A 20548-nucleotide genomic window follows, 5' to 3' on the forward strand; every position below is an offset into this window, starting at 1 on the left:
CACATCTTGGTTTTCTCCTTAGAAAAAGGGAACACTTCCATTCCAGTCGATGGTGGCCTCTCTCCACTTGGTTCTGATCACCATCTCCACTGGAGAAAACCATTTTCCTGGTCTCTTTTCATCCTCACATTGGTCCCTCTCCCAGTGATGGGAGTGAGTATCTGAGGGAGGAACAGCTGGCATGTAGACCCCAGCCTATGCACACCATTCCAGGGAAAGCCAGGATGGAAGGTAAACAGGATGGGTGGGTGGGAGTTGAGCTCAGCAAGTTGTGTTCCTAGAACTAGTTAAGCAGACAGGGATGGTGTGTAGAAATGTCCCACACAAAACACATGTGTGGTAAATTGAGCTGTTGTGTATTTTGGAACACGAATATTGATAAGTCATGTAATGCACGTTCCAACTCCATGATAAAACACAGAGGCAGGTGTAGGTCGCTGGATGGTATGAGGGAAAAACAGCAAAAGAGGAGAACTATCACCTCTCAATGCTTCTAAGGATACTTTTGCATTTCTGGGTGAAGGGTGAGGTATTCTAGTGAGATAGTTAAGAACAGGATTCAAGTCCCATATTTGTTTCATGTGACATTTGAGAAGGTGCTTAACATCTCTCAGCCTTATTTATTCAATTAGTAACTATTTACTGGCCACCTCAATTTCCTCTGTGTAAAAATAGATATCATAGTATCTATCTCATATGACTGTTGGGAGAATTTAATGGGTTACTGTATGCAAAGCTTTCAACACAACACAGTACCCAGAATGGAATGCTTGTGATGCAGGTGAGCTAATTAAAAAATAAGGCTTTCCTCAAAGAAGAGAGTAAAGTAGAAATGATAATATATTTTAAGGAACACATTGTCAATGTCCCACTAAATTAAATGGGCTAATATATATTTCTCATAATTAAAGAAAAAGAACTGGGAGCTGCATAGATAAAACAGTCACTAAGGTACTTCTCCAGATTTAGTTATAATAATGGAAAGTTGCTTAATATCAGGCCTGTAATGCCAAATGCAAAGAGTCAGACATTAAATCAACAAGGCTCCTTCAGTGAAGCCAAGGTACCAGATACAGACTCCCAGTCTCCTCACTTTTATTCCCTTGTCCAAAGGTCCAGTGTTTAAAGACGTGGTTAGTCTTTTTTCCTTGTAAGTTAAAAAAATTAAGGTTGAAATTAAAATGTAATGACCTGTGTGGTTGTTGCTTCTCTTTTCGGACTGGAACTTTCTAAATGGTGCAGAGACTATTCCTTGGTTTCATTGCTTTCCTAATGTCTAGCACAGTGCTTAGCACTTAGTAGGCCCTCATAAATGCACCATCAGTTTGGTTACCCGTGTTACTGGATGATCATTTGATATTCAGTTGTGGGATCGGATTGGCCAATTGGAACCCCCTCCCCGCAACCCATTTGTTTTTCCAGTTCTTTCCTCAGGCATTAAATGCCTTATGCTCAAAGATAAAAGACCCTGCGAAAGCCTTTTGGAAACTGGATTCCACCTTGTGTTTTTTCTCTAACCAAGAGGTTGTTTGTTCCTTTGTGTTACTTCTAACCCCCTGCTCTTATTTATAGCAGGTGTAGAATTTCCAGGTTACAGTGTGGGGATTAGGCCCATGGGGTTCATGCGTGGGTTTTTATTTCAGAAATCAAGCCTAAGCATTTTCCTGCAGATCTAGCATGAATATCCATCCACACAGCTGTTAAACATCGTCAGCCCATCTCTTTGAGCACATTAAAGCACACAGCACTTCGAGTCTGAAATGCTCACCTACTGTAAGACGCGCGAGCTTTTTCTCTGAGGACTGGCCACTGTAAAAGTGCAGATCAAAGAGATGCTCCATTTTCCAATCTGATAAGAGCTGCCTGTTTGTGCTAAAAAGGACACTGTAATTTCCATTGATGTTGCACAGCCAAATAGGTAATTTGGGAGTCTTCAGCATGCTGCCCACCTGGAAGGGGAGAATGGAGTATAGATGAATATACAGATTTTGCCATGTCACAGCAGATGCTGATACAACAACATAATCGAAAGCAGCCCTGAGGCATTTCGTCGCACTCATAGCTGGGCAGGGCACTGTGCGTGGAGTTAGATTTGGAATGAAAGCTTCATTATGAATGAATTTACATTTCTGAATGGTGTGATGTGGTAATGATGCTGTACCTTTTAACGGATTTTATAAAAAAAAATTTTGAGGATAGCCTCATGGAAGAAGGTGGAATCACCTCAGTTTGCTTTTGAAGTGAGGTGGAAAATATACAGAAAATTTTTTTCTACTTAAAGAGATAAACATAAGCTACATGGAAAAACCATCATTTCCATGTGATGCTAGGGAGAGCAACTGGACCCTCTGCCTTGGTGCATCTTACCATAACTGTAGGATCCAATTCTATCTCTTTTCTTCTCAGTCCTCAAAGTTGTACTGTGTGTTCAGGAACAAATTTTGTCTTATGGAAAATCCAGCTTTGAAAAATTACATGTTTTGTGAACCCAAGCATTAAAGGCTAATAACTTGACATTTTGATTTCTCAATAGTTTTATTCAAATCTCGTTTTTTCTTTAATTTAAATTCTTCAGTTGTGGGTGAGTGGGTGAATCAGAGATGCTTTTGTCTTTAAGCTTTTCACTTTTCACTACCACAGAAAAATTATATTACTGTGTTTGAAAAAAATGACCCATTTTAGTTGATCGTTTAAAAAGGGGTACGAGCCTAGAACCCCACCCTGGACCTGCTCATAGTGGGTGTAGGATTCGCGCTCATCTACTCATCACATGAGCATCTCACATGTCAAATGTGGGGCAAGTTCACTGGACGCATGGGAAATAAAGCACAGAGGATGTGCCATTGAGGCAGCCACTCTAGAATCCAGCTCCAAGTTCCAAATAACATTGTAAACATTCATTAGTTATAACATAAGCACTTTCTTTCTTAAGCCTTCTTGAGATGGCACCTTCTGTAAAAAGATAATATAGAATCAAACTATGATCCACAGAACATGGAATTATTAGGGCCGGAAAACTTGGATAAACCAATTAGGAAATTGAAGGCTATTTGTAAATGCCGCTCCTTTTGAACTTCAGCTGGATATTCTGGCTGCTTTTAAATCAATGAGAGTTCTTGTAAAATATGTCTTTGATGTAATAGAATATAGGTACATATGGTGTTGTTTCACACAATCTTTGTAATGTAGGCAAAATTCAACTGGCACTCAGAAAACATAGTCTGCAAGGTGCTGACACCACACTATTGTTACTTTATGCAAGAAGGCAACAGTTTTCTTTCCTGAATTCAAAATTATTCAAGATTTTATTAGAGTAAGAGGAAAATGAAGTACAGTTGACCCTTGAACAACACAGGTAGCAGTGCTGACCCCGTCGGCAGTTGAAAATCCATGTATAACTTTTGATTCCCAAAAAACTTAAGGTGTCCCTCATTATCCTCAAAGGATTGGTTCCAGGACCCCCATGAATACCGAAATTCACTGAAGCTAAGTCTACCATATCAAAAATTGTAGATAAATGCATACAGATATTTTATTGAAAAATATCTGCATATAAGTAGCCTGCACAGTTCAAATTCGTGTTGTTCAAGGGTTAACCTCCAACCCCCAGAGTGGCCATACAGAGACCCCGCACTGAACAGGCAGAGGCTCCACACTGAGAGATTCTGGTGAAAGAAAAATGTCCTGCATGGCTGTCATGGTACTTGGGCATTAACTCTCAGAGGCGAGCCCTATGATTACAGCTGAGAACACATCTGGTTTAAAGTGAGTCCTGCAAAAAACAAACAAAGCAAACCCCAGTTGAATTCAGGCAAATATTACATTCCCCCCACCTTTTTTTTGGGCAGACCACATAATCTGTTTGACTGGAATTTTTAGTTAAGAATTTGTATTGCTTTTAGATAGACACAGCTTATCAGCTACTTCCCCCCGTCCTCAAGCAGGGTTCTAAATATGTTTTATTGGTGAGATTCCACCAATGCAGAATTTGTTCATGCTGCCTCATGTTGCCATGGTAAAAAGGAAATTAAATTGTGATACAGTGGTGCTATAAATAAAATACCTTTCTTTTTAAGTTCACTCATTGTGTAATAAGCCCAATAGGTTCGCATTACATACAGCAATCAAGGCTTTTCATAACATGTATCATTTAAGTCAGTGTAAAATTATAAGGATAGGAAGAAGGGTAGACAAACTCTAAAGACTAGAAGGCAAGAATTGAGTCCATGTGATTCCTTTTTTTGTCATCTAGAACAATGGCACTTAGAATGTGCTTTTGCATAATGAGCTTGATATTGCAAGTCCCAAGACCCCAGTCTGGTAATCTGTATAAGAGAAAAGGATTGGAAACCTTGTGCTTTCTTTGCTGATTCCTGGCGAAGTTTCACGTGCATAACTGTTAATGGTCTGGCTCTCATCTCTGCTGCGTGGAACACAGAGTTGATATAACTGCTCAGCGAGTTTGCAGGTATGTAGTCATGTTTGCAGGACGCTTCTTCAGTGACTTAGTAGTAGAGTGCATTGGGTGCAGCTTCATTTGGTACTTTTATGGTTGGATTTCTTTCTACCAGTCTCTTTAAAAGAAAAATGTAAAGAGGAAAGAGGGTACGACTGGGATGGTGGTGTGGTCTGCCAGGGCTGCTGGGGGAGTAATTCCAGCAAGACCTGAATGGCTTCAATCCCTTCTAAAAATCAGAGTTGATTGTTCTTCTCTGTGGCAGGTGCAAAGATAATGTGAACCTCCTAAGGATTTCCAGATGGTGTTAGATTCAAACTGCTTTATGTTTTCACTTAGGTATTAGAACTTCACACTCAAACCTGTACCTTCAAATAGAAAAGTGATGGGAGGCTTCAAAGTAGTGCCTCATCCCGTGGGTAGCTGGCTGTGTTTCATGGGCACCGTCAGTCTACTGGGCTCTGGGGGGCTTGCCATGTCATCTAATGAGAACTCTGTTTTTCAAAAATCTCGCCCACTGGGCTGTGACATTGGGATTGAAAGACATATGTTTTTGCAGTCTCTGCAATTCTATCGCATAGTAAGACGAGATTTAATTTGGGAGACAGAATGGGTTTCACTTCAGCAGAATCTGTTAGGCAGCACGTTGGTTCTCTTTTGAACTCAGAAACCTTTCTTTTTATTTTTTTTTCTTAAAAATTACTGGGATGACATTGATTAATAAAATCAAATAAGTTTCAAGTGTATCATTCAATCAGAAACCTTTCTTATGTTAGGTTTTAATGATCAGTTTATACGTTTCATCATTTGATTTACAGCATCCATCCTACGCAGAAGCCCCTAAATACTCATAAAGTGCTTTATACCCAGTTGGCGTATGGAGTCACCATGCCTCAGAACAGAAAGGTAGGGGAGTGACTGTAGGGTCTTCAAGCCAGTGATACTTAGAGCACTGCTCTAGAATCACGTCTGCGTCTTTCTTAAGCAAAATTCTGCTTTGCGTGGTGTTGCAATTCTATGATAAGATATTGTGAAATATTAGGCTTCTGGATACACTACAGTCAAATGGGTCTTCTGGTTAGCATGTCTCTGAGAGCCACTGAGCTTGTCCTGACAGATGCAGTCTGCCAAACCAGCAAGTAAAGGGGAAAAGACACTTTAGAGAGTTTGTGTCCCAAGGACCTGCAGTTCACAATCAATTTGAACTCACAACTGCTTTAACCTAGAAGTCAGTGAATAAAGTTCTAGCTTGTTAAGCACAGCTGTCATCCATTCTAAAACATAGCCATGATTTTGCCACCACTAAAATATTAGAGTACATCAGTGTGCCTATAATAGATATTAAAGACTATATAATACAAGTCTACCTCTATATGTGACTATATAGATAGGATAGGTTATAAAAGCACTTATTGTAAATACTTTATAATAAAGCATTTAACACTTTATCAGAAAACAAGCAAAGATGATAATGATAGGCAGTGTGGTTCAGTGAGCAGAATGTGGACAGATCTGGGGTCATAACACTGGCACTGACATTTGGGCAACTTACACCTTTCTCAGTTTGCAGTTTCTCATCTCTAAATGAAGGACCAAATAACAGACACTGGACTTAAACTAACACTGATTATAACTTTGAGTAGAAGTAAGGATGAAATGAAATATCATTGTGAGGGGCTAAAAGAGAGCCTGGCATAAAGGGCATACTCATACACGTGGTGTTAGCACTACAGTGAATAAATACACAGCTTTGAATACACAGCTTTGAATACACAGTAAGTTTTCATTTAACGCTGTTGACAGGTTCTGAGACTTTAATCAAAATGACGTATAATTAAACCAATGTTACCATAGACTAGTTAATACAAAACAAGAGTTAATTTCTTATGGTATCTCATCAACATTATAAAGAAACAATGTTGAATGAAATGACGTTATTTGAGGACCCACTGTACTTTCTTTGTTGACTAGTTTTAAGGATGATAAAAAAATATAAAATTATACACATAGAATTAGTGCGTAGATAATTATTTTAATAATATAGATGAGCTATGGATTGCTTTTATCCTAAAATAATGAGCTGATATAGAAAGAATAAAAAAGCACCTTCAGATAAAACTTTTTATGTGTACATGTATATGTCTAACATATTCACATATCTCAGAGTTCAGGTAAGAAACCTAACCACCAGCCTGTATTTGCTCTTTAATACATTTGTTCTGAAACCAAACTCCATCTGTATGACAGAGAAAACATAATGCACACCCTCAGGGTTTCAAGCCATTAGTGTACAATTTCAGGCAATTTTCACTGAGGGTAGGATTTATAGGAGTCTCCCTGGGGACAGAACACTGAATCCAAGAAAGAAGGATGAAAAGCCACATTAGTCACTTTTCAAAAAGATTAAAGCATTGTGGATTGGATTTCTATGTATATATTAACCTGAGCAGTTTCCATCTTTTGCCCTACTTTATGTTTATGGGCAAGCATTACAATGGTAGTCCTGTTTGGTATATTTTGCCCTCTTCCTAGCAGGAAATCTTATTTTTTACCTTATGCCCCACCCTCTTGACTGACTTTAAGGTCCTGGCAAATATTTGCTTTATAATTAGAGATTCTTTTAAGATCTGCAGATAATTTTTGTTAGAGCATGATTTAGCGGCCTTGTTGGTCTGAGCTGACTTGTGTAGAAAGAAATATGGTCCAGAGTAAATGGTAGCACTGGATGACTGCAAATTCCTGACTCTTTGAGGTTCTTGCTCCCTCTTTCTCCCTGCCCCCCCATATTCTTTGATATAGACTCTTTCCTCAGAGCAACTTAGTAGCTATTTAGAAAACACCTGTTTACTTTTAATTTAAGACAAGATCTGAAACTTGTTCCCAAAGCCTTGCAAATGTTACGAAGGAACAGAGAGAAAGTTGTCAACCTTTCAAATACTAATTGAAAGAAGATATCCTCTTTTGTGATGTCAACTGAAAGAACTAGTTTCCTAATTCTACACATCATGAATTTAATCATCTAAGCCTAATGAGATTTTCCCCCTCTTTCTTTTGGAGCAGTAGTTCAACCAGGGGCAATTTTTTCCCCCAGGGCACATTTAGCAGCATCTGGATACATTTTGGTTGTGGCACTGCGGGGAGTGGCGGGGGTAGGGGTCAGGGGTGGGCAGTGCTACTGACATCTAGTGGGTAGAGGCCAGGGATGCTGCTAAACATCCCCCCAATGCACAGGACAGGCTGCACTACAAAGAATTATCCAGTAGTGTTGAGGCTGAGGTTGAGGAACCCTACTCTAGAACGGAGGTTTTTAACTCTGGCTGCACATTGGAATCATCTGTGGGCTTTTAAAAATTTTGATGCCCAGGTGCTCCCCAGACCAAATAAAATAGCGTTATTTAATAGGACTGACTATACAATTTGTGAGGTCCAGTTCAGAATGAAAATGTGAGGGTCTTTCTTCAAAAAGTTTAAAGAATTTTAAGACAGCAACAGCAGAGCTTTAGACCAAGTGCAGGGCCTTCTAAGTGTGGGGCCGTGTGTGACTGCACACATGATTCTGACACTGTTCCGGGGATAACCTGTGTATTGTTGTTTTTAAAAGCTCTACAGGTGGGTCAAAGACTTTGCCACCTCACCAAAGACAATATAAAGATGGCAATTAAGCATATGCAAAGATGCTCCACATCATCTATATTATCAGGGAAATGCAAAATAAAACAACAGTGAAATACCATTTTACACCTTTTAGAATGGCCAAAATCCAGAACACTGACAATACCAAATGCTGGTGAGGATGTGGAGCAGCAAGAACTCTCATCCATCACTGGTGGAAATGAACAATGGTACAGCCACTTTGGAAAGCCATTGGCAGTTTCTTTCAAAACTAAATTTATTAACATACACTCCAACAATTGTCCCCCTTAGTATTTACTCAAAGGAGTTGAAAACTTATATATACACAAAAACCTACACATGAATGTTTAAAGCAGCTTTATACATAATTGCCAAAACTTGGAAGCGACCGAGTTGTCTTTTGTAGGTGAATGGCTAAATAAGCCATGGTACATCAATAGAATGATATTTATTCAGTGGAACATTATTCACAATATTCCAATGGAATATTATTCAGTGCTATAAAGAGATGAGCTATCAAGCTGTGAAAACACACAGAAGAAACTTAACGCATATTACTGAGTGAAAGAAACTAATCTGAAAAGGCTATATACTATGATTTATGTAGAAAGTATGACATACATAGTATTATTCCAACTATATGACATTCTGTGAAAGGCAAAGCTATGGAGACAGGAAAAGAATCAGTAGTTGCCGGGGTTTGGGGGGAGGGAGGGTTGAGTAGGTGGAGCACAGAGGATTTTAATAGAGGGCAGTGCAACCACTCTGTCTGATGCTATAATTGTGGCTATGTGTCATTATACATTTGTCCAAACCTATAGAATATACAACACCAAGAGTGAGCTATAATGTAAACTATGAATTTTGAATAATGATTATGTGTCACCATAGGTTCATCAATTGTAACAAATGTACCACTCTGGTGGGGGATGTTGATAGTGGGGGAGGCTGCGCATATACGTGGACAGGAGGCACATGAAAAATTTTTGTATTTCCACTCAATTTTACAGTGAACCTAACTGCTCTAAAAAATAAAATTAATTAACAGGACAAAATTCTCCAGGTGATTTCAATGTTCAACCAGTGTCAAAATCACTGTTTTCTAGCATTTATCGCCTATAATCTTCCTATAGCAATCGATGCACGTGTGTATATTGGCCCATGTATGACTCGTCTTTGTATCAGACACAGAGCCTCACGATTAGTAGAAGGTGAATGAACATGGCCAAATAAAGCACTATTCTTTTACTCCTTGTCATATCTTATAAAGTCTTATATGTATATGATCATTTTAGCTTATAAACAGGTTTCGGCACTCGTGCTTTTGTTTGCTCTTCACATCAGTCCTGTGGTTGCAGGACGAGTGTTAGGACACTTGTCTGTAGATGAGGAAACAGGCTGGGAAAGGTAACTGAGTGTCAGGGCAAGGCCTCCAACCAAGCCTCCTGGCTTCCAGGCCAGGACTGTTTCCAACATGCTGCAGGAACTCCCTCCCCTTTATACCAGGTTTCCAAAGTGTGGTGCATGTGTGCCCATTGGTGGCCTGTGGCACGAAGGCAGTGGTACAAGGGGTGAACTTTTAAAACAAAACATGTTTATTTATTTAAATATGTATTAGGAAAAAAATAGCATGTCAAGTTTGTGGCTCGTATTAATGCTGCAGAAAAGGTTAGATTCAAACCTTAAAAGTTAGCTAATTTAAAGCAAATAATAATAGGGATGGTATGGAGATATGACAAAGCTTGAGAATTACCTACTCAAATGACCGAAATATGAGAAAAACTGTTTTAAATCTTTGTCGTTTATAATGAGGATATAGTGAAATAACACTGTGAAAGAGCTTTGTAATAACAGACAAAGCACTAAAATTATTGTGGCTTTGTGCCACCCCCCTGCCCCCCGCCTGAAACTTGCCCTCAGTGTATTCTGCCATTTTCTCCACACTGAGTCTTAGCATGTTACTGGGCTCTGATGGATACAGCATGCTTAACCATGGATATCAAATGACCATGCATGGTTGAAAGAAAAAAATATATATGTATGTAAAACAAAATCTATGAGTCCCCTACTTTTGTCTTAGTTTACCTCATCAATATATGTTTATATCAAATTCTAAGATGAATTCTCAAATTATCTGAAACAAGTGATTAGAAACTTTGTAATAACAAATACAGTCTCTGTTTGGGGTATGTTCAAAGTACAGTCTTTCACATTCATACAGTGGGACTCTTTGCATCCATTAAATATGATGAAGAACATACATTCATTGACATATGAAGATACATATGTTAAATGAGAAAAGCAGGTTTCAGAAGAGCAGACTAGAACGTATTTATATGAGAAAGAAAGAGAGAAGGAAGCATTTTTGGAAGATTGACCCCTGGCGATGAGATTGGGTTTATTTTTTTTTAGCTTATCTTGTAGCTTATCTGTCATTTCTCATTTTTCTATGATGGACCTAGATTTCAAACTAGAGGAATAAGAAGCAAACTTTTGAAATGCATTTGTACACAAAATATACTAATTCTGCTATAATCACATACTATTGTCCTGATGCCTTCAGATGCATGGTTTGTGTGTTGCGAGATACTGATTTCATATAACACGTTGTAGCTGGAGCCAATAGTATAAGAGGAGAGATGAATAAAGCTATAACTGTAAAAGGACCTTATAATGTGTGAAGCTCTGTACACACAAAAGGGATTTGGGGCTGCAACAGGGAAAGTGAAGGGCAGGACAAGGACTGAGCAGCAGGGGCCTCATTTGGTGCTGGTGGTTGGGAGAGGTTGGGGACAGTGAGGCCTGGGAGTTTGTCACCATCATATTGAATTATACTCCAGCTGGTTTCAAGGCCACTCCAGAGAAGCAGTTGCTTTTCTCAGAATTCGCCTTGGCTTCTCTGGGTTTTAGAATAAATTTTTTTTGTGAAAATATCATGGAAGCATCTTTGATTTGTGGTTTGGGTGAGTACATTTGCTGTCTCATTTTTCTCTCCTGTTTGTTTTTGCAGAATCTCATCTTACTTAATTCTCTCATTGTGCTTTTCAACAGCACATTCTACTTTCTGGTTGTCAAAGGTTCTAAGTCCCTGAGCTGGAAAACTTTTTGAGAGGAGTTTCACACGTGGGCCCCCCTCAGTGACTCTTTTAAAGCTTTGAGTAATAGAATATATGCATTAATTTGCATAAATAAAGGATTGGGAGGATACCCATCAGCTGCTGGCAGGATTGATTTCTGAGAAGAGGAGCCTGTAGCTGGACGGGGAGAATGAAAGAGGACTTTCCCTTTAACTGTATATTTTAAATTAAAAAAATTATTTGCATATTAGTTGTGTTAGCTGTATTCTATATACATAAAAATATACAAAATAAAATATGAAGCAAGTAGAGTTGGATATTTTTGTATATACCCCCAAAACCTCCATGTATGTGTGTGTGGGGGGGGGGGCGGTGCAAGGTATGCAGGAAAGTAGTAAAGGTAAGTTCATATTTGAACTACCTTAACATAGAGACTTAAACAATGTCAAAATATTGACACCCTGATTGTGTGGCTGAGAACCAGAACACATTTACCTGGGAAAGCCTATCCTCTTCTGAGGTGTTCTTACTCCACTGTAAATAGCCAATGTCACTGCGGGTCAAGACTCCATGTAACATTTCTTGAGAATTTCCATTCTGACAGCCATTGAAGACATTTGGATTTGCTCTTCCAGTTAAAACCATGTTCAAAACTGCCTAGGGGACAGATTTTACAAATATTTACATTTTAGGTAGTAATGACATAAGGATTTAATTTTTTTCTTTTAATAATCAGTTTTCAATGACCATTTTTACTTAAAAGAATGAAAACACACAATATATAATTCTGGAAAAACATATGTCGTGAACATTTTGTAGGGTTCAAACAACAGGTTATTGGCTTTTTTCTGGAGCCATACCCCATAACTTCCCATGTGCCCCTCTCAGATCCTACCACCCTTCCTCCCTCTACATTTCTTTTAAACTTTAGTTTTCATAGTTGTGACTTAAGAAGCATAAAGCTAACATGTTTTTATAGTACTTTTCTTTCAGTAATTAGGGATTCCTAGTGGGTCTTGGCAAGATATTTTCTAATATTTCTAGAATCTCGGTGATGTAGAGCTCTCAGAAATAAACTAGGAAGGACTATAATGGAAATTGGAAGGTAGAATCTGATAACAAACTCAGGGTAGCATTTAGTCTTTCAGAGTTAACTTGATCACTCTTCATGTATGAGATAATATGCTTATTTGAAAATAAAAAAAATTAAAAAAGCCTAATTCAGATTCCATAATAGAAACTCAAAGTCTTCCTTCCAACCCACCTGCCTGCACAGAAAGCCTCCGGCCGTTGGTCGTAGCAGATGAACAGTGGAGACATCTAGGTCCTTCTGAAGCCTGCAGAGTGGGAGGAACCATTGGCATTGATCAGAGGTGATGATTGCACCTGGAACCTGCAGCCTCTCCTCCCTCCACCCCTGAACACAAAGTGGCAGTCACATGGGCTTGCATAGTCACTGTTCCTGCCTTGTGCCTTGCATGTTTCCATCTCTTATCAGGAAAGTTTCTAGTACTGGGACTGCCTATGTGAGTGGGAAAGCGATGGATGCAGTTGGGGGAAGCCAGTGATAAGTGGTGAGGGAGAAGGGAGAAGCTCTAGACCTCACACGTTAGAATCCTTGTGTGTGTGCTCTGATGTTGGGCTCTGTAAAGAAACTGCTCTGAGTGACAAGAGATTCTTGGCTTAGGGTGGTGACACATGACCACTCCAGAGAGCACTGGCCCAAGGCAGAGTTGAACAGGAAAACACCAGTTTAGGGGGTAAGCCCATTTCTTGGCTGTAGAAGGGCAGCCTCAACTGTTTCATCAGAGACTGGGGCTTGGATTTCTATCTTGTACAATATTAAAGTCAAAGTGGAATGTAGCTCTTGCTGTCACTCAGCGGGAAGTGCTGAGGCCGGTATGAAAGCCGTATGTGTTCTTGAAAGAACCTATCCACAAGACAGGAGGTCATACCCTAAAGACTTGGGTCAAGCTAGATGAGTTCCTTGATAGCATCGGGTATAATTCAAGGCAATGTTTCTGAAAGTATGGCATGATTTGGGGTAGTATTGATATGAGCATTTAAACATTTTTATAGTGATGTCTTTAATAACAGTTTTCTTTAGCACAGCAAATACATGATTTAAAGGATATTCATGTTTAGAAAGAAATTAATATATAAATGCATGTTGATTTAAAGAAAACTTAAGCAAATAATAATGTAGACCACAGAAATGTGATGGTGATATACAAAAGGCAAGTTTAAGGAGCATCGCTTTGGGGCTTGTACTTCTTTTCTGGGGCTCTCTACCTCTCTCTGATTCTCGAAAGCTTACTTTTCTCTTAGAGCCCAGAAGAAGGTTTACTTCTTCTAAGGAACTTTCCTTGACTACCCTATCTGCTGGGAACCCTTCCTCCTCCGGAATCCACTATGACTCCGTGTCTTTATACTTCATTTGGCACAGCAGGTACCACTGAGGATTTGCCCAGAAGCTCTATGTGTATCTCTTGTCTTTCCCAGACTGGAACCTGCAGGAGGTCAGGGCCATATCTTCTATTTGTATTTCCCACAGTGCCAAGAACAGGGCTTTGCATATCATAGGAACAAAATAAATATTTGTGGATATAATTTATTATACATATAAATAATACAATATTTTATATGAAAATTGTACAAATAATCTTTGGTGTTGTCTGCCAACATTTATTACCACAACAAGAAGAAATCTACTCCTGTGCCAGAAAAGCAGATTCAAACTTTCCTGATGACATCCACTTACCCATTAATATGACCAAACTGACTACAGGAAAGGATGTATCAACATAAGAATATGCACTAGAAAAAGAATAGCACTCACATTTCCAACAGGATATGAAAATATTTTCCAATAGAAGAGTACATGGTTTATGTGACCCCAGAGCTATAGGAAATACCTGTGCAAATTTTTGTAGAATTTACCTTTCAAATGTTCTGGAGAAGATGAGGCTGTAAAGAAACAGGATGACACCATGGCTTCCTTCCCCTTTGAACTGTTTGGAAAACAAAAGAAAATCATACTTGCCTACAAGCAATGCAGCTATGTACTGTGGGCATGAATTCAAGGATTTGCAGCTGGAGACATTTATCATCTAGCCGCTTAAAGGACATTTATTGTCTAGCTGCTCTCTGCTTCCCTAGATATATATTCACTCTCAAATGCATTTCTCCTTCTTTGTTTCGGCCCTGCTGAAGTTACCACCGTTCTCTTGGTTTTCAACCTATCTTTCTTTCCTCTACTTCTATCTTGTGCTTCCCTTCAAATCCCGCCTAAGATGTAGTGTATCTTTCCTTTTTTCCGGCATTGATCCTATCCCGGGCCCCAGTGCTGCTCTTGGCTGGCCCCCCTTACTCAGCTTCCCCTCAATCAATGCATTCCTCCTGGTTGTCCCTTTAAACTTAGGGGGAACAGAGAGGACTTATAGAAATAGCTTTGGAGTTATACAGATCTAGGTCCAGAGCCAGTTCTACTTCTACTGACTCCTACTTACTAACTTTGAGTTTCAAGCTCCTCATCTGCAATTATAGATAAAAATCCCTTTTCCCTCAGGTTTGTTGCAAAAGTGAAATGACATAATGCACAATACCTACCTTGGTTCTTGGAACATACTGGATCCACAATTAGTATCTGTCCCTTTCTAAGGCACTTCTCCTACCTTTTCTTGGTCAGGTTACTTTTCATCTCGCAACCTTCTGAAGGTACCCTGTGATCTACAGGATCAAATCTAAACTGACCAACCAACATTCAGGCCCTCTCATTAGTTAGACTTATCTTAGTTTTCTGTCAATACTCTACCTGCTAAAAAGAAGCTCCTTGGCTGGCTTTCTAGGTACCTGGGGCTAATGCCTCTTTTTAATAGGAAGGCTTCAGCTAAAATGCTGTGCTTTTCCATTTATGGATTCATTTGTTCCCTTCACTGTCTATGACCTGGCGGTGGCAGAACCCTCAGACAGGAGACCAAATCCCTGTGCCACCAGAACCAGACAGGAACCCAAACGGGCGTACTGCAGGGTGTGAGAGAATGGGGAGATGTGGGGCCCAAGGTAGACTGGAGAACACTGACGTATTAGTTTACTATCACTGCAGTAGCAAATTACCAAAAATTTGGGGGCTTAAAACAATACAGATTTGTTATCTTATAGTTCTGGAGGTTAGAAGTCCAACATGGGTGTCACGGGGCTTGATCCAAACTGCTGGGATGCCTGTGGTCCTTCCCGAGGCTTTATGGGAGACTCCGTTTCCTTAACTTTTCCAGTTCTAGAAGCCGTCCTTGTTCCTTGGCTTTTGATCCCACCTCATATAGCCTCTTCTCCCTCTGCTTCTGACATCACATCTGTTTCTGACTCCCATGCCATCCATTTCCCTTATAAAACCCTTATGATAATTGAGCCTACCGGGATAAGCCAGGATAATCTCTCATCTCAAAATCTTTAACTGAATCACATCTGCAAAGTCCTTTTTACCTGTTAGGTGTCATCATTCAGCCTACCACAACCCATCTAATGTGAGTCGCTTTCAGCTAAGTTATAGATCTAGTACAGCCAGATTTTCTGATTTGGGGGGGAAAAGCTAAAAATCCAGGTTTTATGTGGAATTTCTTGATTTTTTTTGACTGTCATTCACTGAAATTAAACAAACAAACAAACAAACAAACAAAAACACCATGTGGGTTAATGCCGCAGATATAGGTGTGTTGCTTTCCTATTGCTGTAACAAATTACCAGAAGTTTGAATGGCTTGAAACAATAGGAATTTATTCTCACAGGAGGCCAGAAGTCTGAAATTAAGGTGTCTGAGTAGGGCCAAGCCTCTCTGCAGGCCCCAGGGGAGGATCTTCCCTTGCTCTTCTTAGCTTCTGGCGGCTGCTGGCAATTGCTGGTGTCCCTTGGTTTGGGAGATGCACCACTCCGGTCTGTGCCTCTTTATCGCATAGTGTTTTTTCCTGAGTATCTGGGTTTATGTCCAAATTTCCTTCTTCTTATGAAAATGCCAGTCATTGGCTTAGGGCCCACCCAAATCCAGCATGACCTTATCTTAACTTGATTGTTTCTGCAAAGACCCTATTTCCAAGTCAGAGCACGTTTACAGGCACTGAGAGTTAGTACTTGGACATATCTTTTTTTGAGGGGGATGCAACTGAATCTATAACAATAGGTCTACTGCTCATATGTAGCCCTCAGACCTCTGGCTTGAGATTTATGCTTTACGATGAGACACAGGACTGGTATATTTTGATAGTGAATGGCGTTTAACAAAGGTCTGAATGAGGGCTGGTCACAAGGTGAAGCCCTGGTCAGGGAGTGCCCTTTAGAATAGATATGCATCGAGTTCTCCCTCACTCAGGAAATGGTGCCAGCGCTTCCCCAGTGTGGCCATCATCACAGTCAGCTTGAGTCAGCTAGGGTCTGCACCTGCGCCGTGCAGTCTGCTTCTGTTTAGGATCCTTATTACTTATTCTGACTCCACTCTTAGTCTTTGATGGGGAAAGCCCCTGTGAAGATTCAGCTCCAATCCTCTGATTCTCAACTTTTAAGATTGCCTTGCAGATGTAGGGGGCTTTCCTGGTAAACCAGACTCTCCCAGGTCTGAGTCGAAGAGATGGAAGACAGAGAGGGAAGGATTTGCCTCTTTTAGCTGGAAGGGTCACTTCTTACACTGCCCTTCTCTGTATAACCTCATTAAACGTCTCCTGCCCACAACAAAGAGTCCATAAGCAGGCGTCTAGCTTAACATTTCATCTCAGGTATTTAAAATCTATATACTGGTTTTATTAGTTTCATATTGCTGCTGTAACAAATTACCATAAGTTTAACAGCTTAAATAATATGAACTTATCGTCTTATGGTCTGGAGGTCAGAAGTCTGAAAGGGATTTACAGGGATAAAATCAGGATGTCAGCAGGCCTGCCTTCCTTCTGGAGACTTTAGAGAAGAATATATTTCCTCTCCACTTCCAGCTTCCAGCGGCCCTGCCCACAGTCCTCAGTTCGTAATCTCCACCTTCCATCTTCAAAGCCAGCAACAACAAAAAAAATCACATCACTCTTCCCCTCTTCTGCCCTCCTCTTTCATTTAATGTCCCTTGTGATTACATTGGGCCCACCTGGGTAATCCAAAACACTCACCCTTTTTTAAAGTTGGCTGATTGGCAATCTTAGTTCTCCTTTGCCATATAACATAACATTCGCAGGTTCTAGGGGGTAGGGTAAGGACATCTTTAGGGGGACAATTCTCCTGACTACCACGCAGACCTAAGAGATGGCTGGAGAGGTAGGCCAAAAGGAACCAGTTTAACCAAGATCATAAAGTTAGTGTGGCTGAGAACTCATGCCCGGTTTTCTGCCTCCATGGCCTTTGAAAGGAAGGAAGCAGTGAGTTTCATGGATTACACTTCCTCCTTCTGTACAAGCCAAAGTTGTATGGCTTCATAGTTACCGTGCTAATTGTCCTCTGTTTTCATATTGTAGAGTCCCGATTCTTCAGAAAATCACTTTTCAATCCTTTCTCCACAGAGGAATCTTTAAAAAAGCACCTTCCATTTCAACCATTACTGTCCTCTACTTTGTCTGATCCCCATCCAGGGGGTGGGGAAGAGTTGAGGGGGGAGGACATTGTGGGGCTGGAACTGATAGAAGAGGTGAAACAGGGTCACCTTTTTCAGAGAAGAAGTCATTTCCTTAGCATCAGTTTGAATGGTCATTTTAGCAATTTAGACTAGGGCCTTAGTTGTCTTACCATTTTTGCGTTTTATTCATTAAATGAAGCAAGACTTCTTTAACATTTTCTCTTCCCACGAAAGAAATCTTGGTATATGGCCTCTGTAGTATTATTCTCTGGGTTTGATTAGCCAGAAAGAAAAGTGGCGTTTGTGAGTGGCCTGTATGTGAACTGTGTCTTTCTAGGTTGTAGGGAGGGAGAGGTGGGCTTCTCTTTTTCTCATTCTTCTCTTTCTTAGCCCTCAAAAATGACCTGGTTTTTTTTAACAAGCATCATCAGAAATACACTTTATAAAAGAAAGAAGATTCCTGTAAGATCAGTGCGACATAAAGGAATTATCTCAACATTTATACACTTACACATTGTAAATGATCATAGATGAATTTCTCAGTGGCTTCTTTCTTTGAAAACTCAAACAGCTGGAGCTATAAATCAGGAGTAGAAGATAAAAATAAAAAAGAAAATGAAAGTTACATCTATAAGATGTTGAATCACTGTTGTTATCTCAAGGGATTTTTTTGTTTCATTGCAAAATTGCATTGCTAAAAACTGACATATCTTACACAAGGCCATGTAAAACATACATGGTAAAATGGAGTGGCCACCAGTCTCACTTTTATGTCCTTCAGTTTTAAATCAATATGATATCTTGAGCAGTAAAACCATAAACAAATTTTTTTCCTACTAGGTAGAATTTAGCTATGTTTAAGACAGTGAATACAGTTTAAGATGACTTCAGGTATGGAATATTCTTGATCATGGTGAATTTTAGGAGACATCTGTGGCAGGGTTTCCCATTTTGGCTGCCTGGATTACTTGCAACCCTGGATTCTTGCCTCTTTGAAAGGTGACTTTGGCCACATCAGACACTTCCAGAAGCATCTATTGGGCTCCATATACATTTGCATGGTGAGTCTAGGACTCACCGAGGCCTCTTCAGCCCTATAACTGGTAAAATGGGCAGGAGTGCACTCACCCGCTCAGTGAAACTGTCCCCAGAGTAGTCAGGAGTCGAGGTGATGTAAGTGTCCTCAGTGACAAGACAGATGGTGGCCTTCTGAGCTTCTCCTGCAGCCCACAGGATGCCAGCAAGCGCCGCAGCCAGGGCTCGGTCCTGCTCCTGCTTGCTTATTGCACATAAACTCCAAAGCAGGAGGTGGGGTAGGAAAACACTGAAATGAACTGTAACCTAGCTGAGTGCTGGGGCCTCTGCTTTTATGAATACTTCTGAATACAGGGTGGCTCTATTTGGTTCCTTCATCACCCTACACCATGAGAATGTCATGGAAGGCCTTGTCCTCTCTGCTGTCACTGGAACTGGCATCCTCACAGCTGTGTATTATTTCTCTTGGTGATCTCAGTTAATACTACCATATCTTACCACTCCCGTGAGTCCCACCACTGTCCTCTCTCCAGAGCTCCAAAAGGGATTGATCCAAGCTCTTTAACCCAATAACACAGGACTTTCCAAGTGCAACTCCAAACAAGCCTTCCAGTTTTATCTCCCAGGTTTGTTTTGCAAACCCTCTGCACAGATAGACCAGTCCCCTAGACATATTTTCCACATTGCACCTCCGTGCCTTTTCTCACGCACTTGTCTGTCTTTAATGCGCATGTCACATCTGTCTTCTTGCCTGATAACATCCTACGCATCATTGGAGGCCTACTTCAGGTTGCCCTTACTAACCCGCAGCTTATACTCACCTGGCACTTGTTGTGCCCAGCATTGTTGTGATCATTTCACACATATCACTGCATTTAACCCTCACAACAATCTGTGAGGTAGCTACTATTATGACTCTCATTTAAAGGTGAGGAAAGTCAGACAGAGAGGTTGAGTAATTTGCCCTTGCCCATTCATCTTTAAAGTGATAGAGCAGTGACTTAGATGCAGGCAGTCTGGCTCTTGACTCCCTACTCTTAACCACTGCACTCCACTGAGTAATAACTCCAGTCTGTCAAACCGCCCAGGAAGTGAGAACCAATCTTTATGTTGCAGAACTTTACTATGACTGTTTTCTCAATATTTAGCATTGACAATTGTTGTCCTGATGAAGAAACACATGATAGAGTTTTATTAATGAACTCAACAATGATTTACAAAATTCATTTGGTTCTGTGGCAGTACAGAAATTAGTAACAAGGAGCCTCATACTCCAAAACCCTAGTACGAGGCAGATGAGAGTAAGTCAAAGTACTACGAGAGTACAGAAGGAGAGAGAACTTGTGACTGTGAAGGTTTGGAAAGCCTTCATGGAGCAGGTCTATAACAGCAGTTGCCATTACCATGTATTTCATATTTGCCATGTGCCAGGGACTGTGCAAAATGCTCTACATTTGTGTAGCAAATATCCTATGTGTTTTGTCTGGATTCCCTGGACTCCCCTTTATTACGCTGGTGGACATGTCTCCCAGCTGCTGCTACTGCCTCCTACTTTTCAACTTTCTCTGAAGAACCACCGGGCCCAGAAGTGACTAACAGTTATGTGCCTTCCTGAAAAATGGCCCACAGCCCCTGCATAACCAGGGTGGGAGCTACCAAGGCCCCGCTTCTTTATCTGAAGTTGGGGCAATGACATCCCAGAGCTCCCCGGGATCAGGCTGAGGCTAGACTTTACCAAAAACACATTCTTCCTTAGCTTCTCTT

At 40.4% G+C, this 20548-nt stretch overlaps 1 protein-coding gene across 1 annotated transcript; it reads right to left on the reverse strand.

The window, feature by feature from the left end:
• Positions 1–18: 18 nt before the first annotated feature.
• MINDY4B (MINDY family member 4B) lies at positions 19–19628 on the reverse strand. The gene is made up of 8 exons (XM_025042499.1): positions 19606–19628; positions 18878–19028; positions 18261–18326; positions 14107–14177; positions 12431–12503; positions 11662–11823; positions 1769–1949; positions 19–161 (listed from the first exon to the last, which is right to left on the reverse strand). The coding sequence occupies exons 1-8, from the start codon at positions 19626–19628 to the stop codon at positions 19–21; spliced, it is 870 nt and encodes a 289-aa protein (XP_024898267.1).
• Between the last annotated feature and the right edge of the window lie 920 nt (positions 19629–20548).

The sequence above is a fragment of the Pteropus alecto genome, unplaced genomic scaffold, assembly GCF_000325575.1.
Source record: "Pteropus alecto unplaced genomic scaffold, ASM32557v1 scaffold239, whole genome shotgun sequence".
Taxonomy (NCBI): domain Eukaryota; kingdom Metazoa; phylum Chordata; class Mammalia; order Chiroptera; family Pteropodidae; genus Pteropus; species Pteropus alecto.

Excerpts from the sequence above, each read along its gene's own strand:
- MINDY4B (XM_025042499.1), bottom strand. The coding sequence starts at position 19,628 with ATGCTGGGCACAACAAGTGCCAG. Across the intron at positions 11,824-12,430 it reads GAGGCTTTCTGTGCAGGCAG|GCAGTTTTGAACATGGTTTT; the intron begins GTGGGTTGGAAG and ends TCTGTCCCCTAG. Across the intron at positions 162-1,768 it reads GCTCGCGCGTCTTACAGTAG|ATACTCACTCCCATCACTGG; the intron begins GTGAGCATTTCA and ends TTCCTCCCTCAG.